Source organism: Ciconia boyciana, chromosome 18 (assembly GCF_034638445.1).
Source record: "Ciconia boyciana chromosome 18, ASM3463844v1, whole genome shotgun sequence".
Taxonomy (NCBI): domain Eukaryota; kingdom Metazoa; phylum Chordata; class Aves; order Ciconiiformes; family Ciconiidae; genus Ciconia; species Ciconia boyciana.
Window position 1 is genome coordinate 4989093 of NC_132951.1, and position 11269 is coordinate 5000361.

At 41.1% G+C, this 11269-nt stretch overlaps 1 protein-coding gene across 1 annotated transcript; it reads left to right on the forward strand.

Annotated features, from left to right (window-relative positions):
- Positions 1 to 89: 89 nt before the first annotated feature.
- On the forward strand, positions 90 to 10301 carry GBGT1 (globoside alpha-1,3-N-acetylgalactosaminyltransferase 1 (FORS blood group)). The gene is given in 7 exon segments (XM_072883371.1): positions 90 to 547; positions 2549 to 2664; positions 3786 to 3848; positions 5171 to 5221; positions 5320 to 5355; positions 7460 to 7594; positions 8050 to 10301. Coding segments are annotated over 6 exon segments (1038 nt in total). The 5' UTR covers positions 90 to 547; positions 2549 to 2602; the 3' UTR covers positions 8741 to 10301.
- Positions 10302 to 11269: the final 968 nt, after the last annotated feature.

Below are 11269 nucleotides of genomic sequence, written 5' to 3' on the forward strand. Positions count from 1 at the left end.
TCAGTGATGTTATAGATTTAGTCCAACAGAATTTTCTTTTTTTTTTTTTTTAATTTCTGTTGCACTGAACAAGTGCAATGGTGAAAGGACCTATTTTTTGCCTCTTGAAATAAAAAATCTGACGAATGTGCTGTAAATGAAGTGTGGACTCTGTGCAGTGCTTCCTAGTTGGATCTCAGCCAGAGTAAAGTTAACTCGTTATGGTGCTAGCTGTAATATGAGAATCTGAAAAGCTAGAAACCCAAGCAGTGGATTTGTACTGAAGTTCATGTTCAAGACTCAAGCATGATTGAATGTGTCTGTGTCACGGCACAGTCTGAAGTTATAATAGTTACAGGCAGCCTGTTTAACAATGGAGTCCAGCAAGGAACCTTTTTCCTCGGCACAGATTAAGCCCTTCCCATGGATATCCTCTCTTTCTTCACATTCTGAATGACACTGCACTCACAGCTCGCTGCTTCAGTTTTAGAAATCTGAAATACAGGTTTAGAAATCTGAAATAGTTGATCTGCAAATAATATTTTCCATGGAACAGTCTACAAATGAGGTATTTATCTGCAATCCAGAATGCTTTCCAAGGCAGAGCTTGAAGATAAAGTACTGCTTTGTTCTGGGAGGTCAAGCAAGTTCATTTAGGAGTAATATAGCTATTTTCAACCATATTGCTTTTTAAAAAAATCTCTGAACAAATTCGAGGAACCTGAGTAACTGTTAAAAATGCTTTAGCCATTTTTCTGCTTGTTAGGAGATTCTGTCACTAACTGCAACCACGTCTATTTAGTTTTTGTTTGCATTCATTGTGAACCCTAGAGTTGTAAATCAGTTGAGGACAAATACCGTAAATGTCAATGTGATGGTTTTAGATGCAAGGAGACGTTCTGAACTCATCTGGCTCCAGTGTTCTTGCAGATTTGAAACAGAGAAAGTGAAGCAAAGGGAAAATGCATCAGCTGTGCTAATGATGCAATATTTCAAAATATGTGTATTACTTTTCCTGAGGGATTAGATGTTTACTCTGTAAAGACACATGGAAGTGCACTATGCCTATTATAATAGCTGAAACTGCACTAAAATAACCAGAACACCCATGTCTTTTTTAATTTTGCCTTAATTTTACTATTCAGTTTGAGGATAACTTTTATTCTCCTTTATTCTATCTGTTCATTATCCTCTGTCCTTCCCCACCACCCAAGTTCTATGCTGTTGCTCTCTGTACGCCATGGCGATAAGTGCATGAGGATGGTCAGGTGCAGGAAATTAGAATCCCCAGGAGACTATCTGCAAAGTGGTAGTGTCTTATGTTTTCATTTATGTTTTGGGGGAAAATTTTGAGAGGATGTTTATGAAATTGGAAAGTGGTATCAAGCCGGGAGGGGCTGCAAGCACCACAGAAAACAGAATTCAATCAAGGCTTGATGTTTTAGAAAAACAAATAGCCTAAAAATGGAGTACAATTCCATAAAGTCAAGTACTTGTACATTTTATATGTCATAGACCCAGCTAGGAGAGGGAAGGAAACATCATAGACTTCAGATATGTAAAGGGAGTCTCCAGGTGCATGAACACTGTCATAAAAAGGCACAGACCTAAACTGCAGCACATGAGATCCTGGTTGGAAATTAGGAAGCCTCCTGAGAAGAAGGGCAGTAAAGCACTGCCATAGGTTGTCTCCCACCCTGTGTCTAGCCAGCTCTCAAAGAATGATTGAAAAGCAACTGTTTGAACGCCCCTCTGCACACTTGTCCATTTTGCGTGTGCCAGAGGCATCAAGCACAGGGTCAGATACGTGGCACTGAAAAATCCTGGCATCGGTGTAGCAGCTCTCATTACAGAATTAGCATAGGAATTAGATAAAACTGGTCAAAGCATAGAATAACAGCTAGAGGGGAAAGGCTCGTTGCAAATCCTTCTACATTTGTGGATCTGCAGCATTTTTAGGCAAGAATCCAGAACTGCTCAGCGTGAATCCATGAAGGCCTTAAATGGTGGAAGGCCTTGAGATAATATATCTATATATATTTAATTTTTTTTTTAAAGTGGGATTTTGAGAAGTGGAATTTTTTACCTTTCTATCAACCTTTAGAGGGAGCTGTCTCTGGCAGCTACTTTTCTGTGAAAGACGGAGTTTATCTGCTGAAAGGGTAACTGTATTAGCTGATATGCTATGTATCACCTGATATGCTTGGTTTTGGTGAGTTTATTAAATGCAATTTAATAAAATGAAATTAAATTTGCAAAGGGTGTGTGCTTTAGATGAATAAATGGAATCTACAGAAACTAGAATCAAATGAGAAAGGCTCCCCACACACTTGTAACTGTGATTATATCTCACTGAAATTGAGAGGTTTCTCAAACGGTTTACAGGAACTGCCTCAGTGACTAAGTGGCCTGGCTCTTACAGTCTGGTTCCTTCTGTGTTCCTGATTTCAGAAAGACTGAATTAAAACAAAATTGCTTGGAGAACCTCATGCTTCTATAATAAAATAATCCATTTCTCTCATAGTGAGATATTTATAGCCAATTTCTGTTGCTTTTTTGTTCTTTGCAGATTGAAAGCTGCTGGGAGTAAGAAGTTGCCCTTCCTTTTTCTACTCTAGAAGTCATGATTTGCAGGAGAGTGTTGGGATCTCTTGTCTGTCTGTTTGTTGTTACTGCGTTTATCTGGTAAGCATTTGCTGGCAAGCTTGGTCACATTTAAAACATGCTGTCTATATCTATACTGTGGTAAAAAACATAGTAGCAGAAAAATATAGGCAGTGCATTTTATGGGAAGTCCCCGTTAGAGCTGTAAGAAAGAACAGTGATTTATATAGTAGATAAAGTAACACTAGTACAGGGAGAAGCCTCCAAAGCGAGAGAGAAAAACAGACCAATTGTGTCTAAATTAGTCTGCTAACACCGAATCTGACTCACAAACAAATGTTCAAGTACAGAATATTCCAGTTACATTTCAGTTCAGGCCTTAAAAGATATTATTTTCTGTCTCTTCAAACAGTCCAAACTCACTCCAGTGTACCTAGGGCTAGCTTTGTAGCTATCAAACATTGCTGCTTTCAAACATTGAGAATGTTTGTAGCTTTTGAGCATACTGAATGCTAAGTATGCCTTACAGATTCTCTTCAGCAAACTCAAACATTGTTTCAAAGGAATCTGAGATCAGGCATTTCTATTAACTATTAAATTATTAATTATTATTAAATTATTCTTAATTATACTGTATTTCTGATGTTGCAATTTGCTCTTATTTCACCTTGTGGGTAGTTGCATTTCACCAGTAGTTAAGTGATTGTATGTAAAAATCTATATAGATTGTGATCAGAACTGAAGGGAGAAAAAAGCTTATGCAGCCTATTTGTCTGCTACACAAATCAAAGGATGCACACACAGCATTTAAAGTTCCGGGAAGTGTCAGTATGTCACATCAGTGTATATTGCATATTTATCCATTTTGAGCATTGCCTTATGTGTCTCCATTGGTGTACGCTTTTCAAAAATGTGTAGACCTACATTTTGTAGACCACTTGATGTAGATAAAAATTCTTAGACCTGATGTTACAAGCTGGATGCTTCTGGACTCGTTTTGTCCTGAACTTCCCGTTTATGCCTTAGCAGCAGTGTATTACATTAAAACGTGAATACACTGGATCCTACACTAATTAGTAAAGTAGACAAGCAGTCAGCTAGAGTTATTTCTCAAAATCTGTGCCAGATTCTGAGATCTTGGAAAATCCTAGGAAGATATCTTTCAGTATTACCTATCTTAAAATGTTTCTTTGCTATCCCAGGATTACAGCTGAGAATGGAAAAGTGCACTACTTCCCATATTATCTTCCTTGCCCAGAAATCTTGTAAGTATCCCATTTTGTATGTAATTAATAACACAGATCATTGTTACAGGAGCTGTACTTCACTGACAGTATAAGTAGTTATTAACAAGTAGTCATTTGTTCTTTATTTTATGAATCTACAATTAGTCACTCTCTTAAAACAAAAGGGTAATAATGCAACCTTTTCCGCTTTAGTCTGCTTGCCCTTCAGGACAGCTCTATATTTGTACAGCATGAGCGAGGCCTTGTTTGTTGTGGGTGACAGAGACCATGACTAACAGGTTAACATTGGCTTTATTATCAGGGTGTAATCACACACATGCACATGTACACACAGGATCTCACTGTGCTTTGAGATGTGGATTAAGTATCCCAGCTTGCTAGATGGAGAAACGTAAGTCAGAGAGGTGAAATGAACAATTGTATAAGGAGTTTTGGCAGAGTTAGGAATAACCCCCAGTCTCCTAATCATGTTCATCTTCTTCACTCTATGATCTGTGCTTTCCACTCACTTTGTGAATGTATTTGTGTTATGGCAGCACTTGAGTCGTGGACCAGAAGCCTGCTCTGAGTAAAATGAAAGGGTTGCTGCTTCTCCAGAAATCTTACAGTTTAAGGAGTCAGCTTCATTGTGTGGTGCAAACTAATGTACAGTTAACTGACTTAGCATGGGTCCTAAAAGCTATGTCAAAGCTGCATAAAAGAGAACTTACACTGTGGAGGAGCAGGGTACATGGCCTAAGTGACTTCACTGCCATATCGGACCATAGCTGTAATTACAAGCCTTGGCTTTTCCCATCCTTTATCATGACCTACTGATCTTGTGAAAACAAAAGAAAAGCAAATAGAAAAGATGATTTCTTATAGAGGCATTTCTGATTATTTCAAGCCATTAAAAAACATTGTGTCTAGTAAGATGCTTATTTCTCTGAATGCTGTTTAAAGTGTAATATATTTCAGGTAGTTCAGCCCTCCAGGTGAACAGGAACAGTTATGCAGGGAGTGAAGCACATACATGACCAGTACTGGCAGTCCCCAACAAGCATGTCCTTCCCTAGAGTTTGAACCCTAAACTCTGATTTACGCACAGGCTTGGAGAGCTTCCAGGATCTCTCCATCCCTGTTCTGTTGTGTGCTTTGTTTCAAAACTGTTAATCGTCTGGCAGCCCTTGAAGGTGCATACAGGCAATGTCTAACTCTCTGTACCAGGCAGAGCAGTGTGCACAGCAACTGGAGCGAGGACTGGGACAGCTGTCAGTACAGCAGCAGGTCCTGAAGCTGAACCTGGTTCTTGTTTTAGGAAAAGCATTACAATCCCTTTCTTTTCCCACCCCATCATGCAGCTCCATGAAACTCCAGTGTACAGAAGAGAAGCTAATCCAGCTTTTCCCCCAGTAAGTACTGGCTTTTTATTTCCTGACCTTTAAACTGCTGTTCCTCTCTTCCGGGCATATTCATGTATTATTCAATAGATATTTCTTCCTTTTTACAGATTATTTTATCAGCAGCCAAGAGTGTTGGCTCCAAAGTAAGTTTCTTTGTTTGGACTTTGTTGTTTGTTTCTGCTGACTTTGCTTTGGGTGCTCGGTGACACTCACAGTTTCAAAGTCCTGATACACACAGAACAGTACCTAGTTCCAAGAGAAGTCTAACCATATGCGTATGTCTACAGCTATCTATGCTGATATAAGATTGCATTTAGTCACTGTATACTTGCTAACATACCTACTGTAAACACCCAGTTAATACATTAGCACACACACACAGCCTGTCTACATGGTTGCTGCCAGGAACTCTTTTTAAGAGATGGGAGATATATAATAGCTGGAAGACAGTGAGAAATTCCTTCTGGAACTGTGTTGTAGTTGTAACCAGCTGTGGGAGAGCTTTGAATCCATTTCGGGGCGAAATCAAGCAAGTGCCTTGTATGACCTTCAGCAATGGTTTCAGCTAACCTGCTGGATCTTACTCCGGAACAAATTGCAGGCACTCACACAGACAAGTCTCTATGAGAAGCAGTCAAACCAGTGAGTTTAAACAGACACGAAAGGTTTCAGGTAGCAGCAGCTAAGAAGTGACTTAGGCAAACGCTCCTTGTCAGGTCGTTTGTTGGCAGTCTCCTTTGGTCCAGCTCCTATGACCTGACTTATCTCTAGCAGTTCGCCTTCAACAGCCACCATTCTTTTGCATGTTAATAAACACACCCTGTTGGTACATATATTTTTTTTTTCCCCCCCCTCCCCCTGCTATTTCAACAGGACATGCTACGACTGAATATTTCTCTCTTCCATATTGGAATAAATTAATGTGCAAAATCAGCTAGTATACACTGGACTAAATGAGGAGAGAATCATGTAGCTTCTAGTGCTCTATGTCTTCTGAAGGGAGTTCACTCGCACGCACTGAGAGGATGCATACCATGGAAATGAGTCATTGGGAAAGCCAGTGCAGCCCTTTAAAATGAAATTAAAAAAAGCCTTGCTTAGAGAAACAAACTTGCAGGTTTCCTTCTCTCTCTCCCCCTCGTGCCCCCCCCCCCCCCCCCCCCAAAGGATAATCAACTCAGAAAGAGACCAGCTCAGTATATTTTCTACAAACCAAATTCTTCTTCCTGTATAATTTAATCTTCTAATCATATGCATTACTATAGGAGAGAGTGAAATTGTTATTCTCTTATCCACTCAGACTGGAAGTATTAGGTCTGGGTTGAAAGTGTACTGCTGCCTCAGCCATCAAACTGCTCCCCACAGTCCCTTGCTTTGGTTTTTGTGCTATTATTGCCATGGGAGCGTGTCAGATGGGAGACTGCTTCAGCCTCCAAGTGTGGCCCTGTGCTGTTTATGACAAATTTCATTAGCAGAGTGCTACAGATCATGGTCTGGGGCAAATGTGAGTGGGCTAGGGTAAATTATACATCATAAATGACATCTTCTTTTAAAATCAAAAAGGTAAGAAAGAAACCCTGAAAACAAAGAAGACAGTTGAAATAGCGTGGCATAGCTGTAATAGGGCATAATCAGACTCTGCTGCATGTATATTCAATATTTCCACTACCCACACAGGAGATTAAGGATTTTCTATAACTTTGTCACACATTTGAATACTGGCTCACATACAGAATTTTAAATTATATCTGAATGTGTTAAAGCTATATATAAATACTGGAAAAACAAACTGTCATGCCGCAAGCTGTGTTTTAATAACACAGCAATGGGGTATATTTTAATAGTAATTTTCATATTATTACTTGTGTTTTAATCTGTATGTAGCGATCTACATCAGACTGATAGCAAATATGCATAGCTTCTCATTCTGTGAGTTCAGTGGTCATTAAACCCTCCTCAGCAGAGAAGTCCTTATGAGCTTAAATGAGATTTTAGTAGATCCTTGGAGTTTTGCTAATTCGTTAAACAGTGCTTAATTTCATCCAAGGAACTGAAATGTCCATGCTTGGTAACCTTAAATAAGAGGTCAGGGAAAAGAATCTGAAGATAATACCATCCATAATGAGTTAATGCTGATACACACACTCTTCTTCTAGCTGCCTTTTTAGTGTTTCTTTCCCATTTACTGGCCTTGAAACCAAAAGGAACAGTTACATTTCATTAACATTCCCTTTTCTTTTCCTTCAGGCATCAGAATGTGCTGATAGTCACACCATGGCTGGCCCCCATCATCTGGGAAGGAGCCTTCAAATCTGAGATCCTAGACAGTGCCTACAGGCCACTGCATCTCACCATATGGGTGACAGCCTTTGCCATTGGAAAGTAAGTGAACCACTCAGTGGGCACAGTTCTTGGGTCGATGTACTTCCTCTGTGGAAAGATAATTTTGGCTTTTCTTGTCCTCAGCAGAGGTGAAATCTGTCCCAGTCTGTAGTAAACTTTTATGCCCATGTATTGCATCCATAATCATACAAGCCTACAACTTAACAGACTCAGCACCCAAGGTACCTAAAGCACGGTCAGTATTTTTTAAAAACTAGCATGTGCCTTGGGAATTAGAACTGTAGATAGGTGGTTGGTTGGTCAAAGCAGGAATAATCTTGTTCCTTGTCCTCCACTATACTTTACCTATTGCATGTGTAGTGTATGCATCCTTGCAGCAATAGCTAGTCAACACTCTTCATCCCTTGTCTTCTTCCATTCATTAAAGTACCCTTCATAATCCACCATGCATCCCCTTGTCTCTGCTGTGCTATTCACATGTTGTGTCTGCTCAGATACACAAGGTTTGTGGGCTGCTTCTTGGAGTCAGCAGAGAAACATTTCATGAAAGGCTATCGGGTGAACTATTATATCTTCACTGACAACCCTGAGACAATTCCCAATGTCCAGCTGCAACCTGGATGAAAGTTTGTCATTGTCCCCATCAAGAAATACCCCAGCTGGCAAGAGATCACCATGCGCAGGATGGAGGCCATAAACAAGCACATAGCAGAGACGAGCCATCAGGAGGTGGACTACCTCTTCTGCCTGGATGTTGACATGGTGTTCTACAATGCCTGGGGGCCTGAGACCCTGGGTGATATAGTAGCGGCCATACACCCTGGCTATTTCAATGTCCCTCGAAGCCAGTTCCCTTATGAGAGGAGGAGCTCTTCAGCAGCCTACATCCCTGATGGAGAAGGGGACTTCTACTAAGGAGGAGCTGTGTTTGGAGGGCTGGTCAAGAAAGTCTATGAGTTCACCAAGACTTGCCACATGACCATCCTGACGGACAAAGCCAATGGGATCATGGCAGCCTGGCAGGAAGAAAGTCATCTCAACAGACACTTCCTCTCCCACAAACCCTCCGAGGTGCTTTCTCCAGAGTATTTATGGAATGACAGGAAGCCAAAGCCCCCTGAAATTCACCTCATATGTTTTTCCACAGTGGATAAGAACTACAGAGATACGAGACTGACCATCTGATCCCTGCAGAGATGTCCTCCGCACAATCAAACCCACTGAGTATTATCTCCCCCAGAACATGCCCCACCATGAATTTTTGTTCCCAGTGTGAACAAACTGAGAAGGGAACATGTGGATAGTTTCTCTGGAGAACAGGAGTCTCAAAGCATTTCAGAAGCAGCAGCCAAAGTGGAGGTGAGAATGAAAAGGTCTCTAGGTTCCTAATCTTTGTAAATACAAGCATCCCGTTTGAGGCTGCAGCACACAAAAAGGCATCCAAAAGGCCAGTTATCAAATGCAAGGCTGTTCTTATAGCAAGGCTGCAAATGCCTTTGCCTGAGTGTTTTCCTGAGGCCTAGCAGAAACTTAGCAAGATCAAAATGGTATTTGACATTCCTGTGGAGAAGGAGAAGACCTAGAGTTTTAGTAAAGACCTTTTGACTTAAAAAAAAAAAAAAAAAAAAAAGAATTTTGCAGGGCAATAAATTTTCATGCATTTTGATTTAAACTCACACTCTTTGTCGGGATCAGGAGGAAACTTGCGCTTGGAGCAAGTTATCCCTGATTAGTGTGCAGCAGGATTTCTTGGACCTTCTCAGCAGAGAGCTGGTGCCAGCCATTGCCAGTAAGAATCCTGGTCTGACAGAACAAATAGTGTGAATCCATATAGCCGTTATCTTCCACATTCCAATCTCTGTTTTGGAGACCTGAGTTTAGACAGAACTGGCACAGCTCAGAGCCAGACTGAACTTCTTTGGGTTTATTTCAGTCACAGATGTGTTCTGAACCTTTTCCCTGGTTCACATGTCTCTGTAGATCATGTAATCTTTTCCAACACAGAAAATCTGGTAGAGAGGTTCATGTTCCTATCCATTGCTTCAGTCCTTTCCAACTTTTCTAAGCTCCGTGAAATAAATTGGCTAGAACCTGCTGGAACTGACAGTAAGAGCTGATGCATTTCCAGCAAACAGGGTGATTTCATTTTATAATGAAATGCTCTAGTGAAACTGAGAGTTCATTCTAGAGCTGGAAGTAGGCTGGGGTTAACATCTTCTTTGCGTGAATGGGATGAGAAGCTGAACCAGGCGTTTTGTGGCCTTTAAAGCCCGACAGCTCACTCCGGTGAACAGGCGGCGGGGAGGGGTCCAAACACAGGGGAACAGCCACAGCTTGCCAATGACAACTGCATAATTGTCAACTGAGGTCACAGCATGGAGGTTCATGTGCCACCCCCCTTGCTGCAGCATGTCTGCTGTAAACATCCTCTCCGTTACCTCCCAAGGCACGCTACCAAAGGGCTGTGCAAGTCCGTGCCATGCTCATTTAATGTGAGCAGGGAGAGAGACCACAGGGAGCAGCAGAGGATGGCAGTGCTGTACGGCGCAGAGAGGAGAAGCAGGGGTGAAAGGGCTAAGCTGACTGTTTCTAAGGGAACAGTTTAAAAAAAAAAGGAAAATAAAAAAGGCTCATTTGGCAGAGAGAGAGAAAAAGGGGAAGAGGTGCCTGACTGTTCTTGCTTCTCTTGACATGAGAAAATTGCTGTACAGCAGTGTATCCAGTATTCAAAGCTTTAGGGCCCCACCACTGATTGCAGATGACTTAACGAGCCATTTCAGTCCTGTGTGAGCGGGCTGAAAATGGCACTTGCCAATGTCATTGTAGGCATTTCATCTTCCAGAAGACTAATTAGAAAAGGTTTCACAGTACCCATAATATAGATAAGGTACACAAAATACCTCCAACCCAAAACCCTTAGTGGCAGCTGGGTCTGTTGATTCATGCTTTATCCAACAAAGGGTCTACCCTATTATACTTTCTCCAGACTGTTCTTAGTGCTGTGGTGCTGGAGGAAGACACCCCTCTACATAACTAAACCAGGACTAAATTGCCTGTGAAGATGTCTATGTTTGGTAACCAGGCACATCATCTAAGCCAAAAGGGTGAAGAAAGATCCTTATCCAAATATTTCCAAAAAGATATATTCCCACCAAACCCAGGATTAATACTGTATATTTCTTATTTGTAAAACAGTTGTGTCCGAAGGCCATGACTGAAACTAGGGTCTCATTATGCCAGTTGCTATATGTATGCATATGTATGCATATGGATTCTTTTACAAGCCAGAAGGAACTGTCTAGACTGATCTGCACAGGACAAGCCAGATAATTTTATCTCCTAATGTCAGTATCAAGCTCACAATACGTAGCTGGGCTGTGCTAGATCTCTTAGAAAAGCATTCAGATACAGTAAAAACATGAAGTGATATAGCAGCCACAAATCCATAGATCAGCTGTGCCAATGGCTAACTCTCCTTATGCCTTAATTCTGCTCTAAATTGGTCTGCGTTTGCAGCCTGTGTTTGCAGCCATCGGGCTTCATTCTGCCATACTAAATTACCTGAATTCCTGTGCAGATATTCATAGCCTCTACTAAATCCACCATGAGAGGAAGTTCTCCAGCACAAATGATGTGTGATAGAGGGTGGTCTATGTTTCTGGGGTACCTGTTCTGAAAAACTTCTGTGAAAGGCTTGCTCTCCAGCTCTGCTTC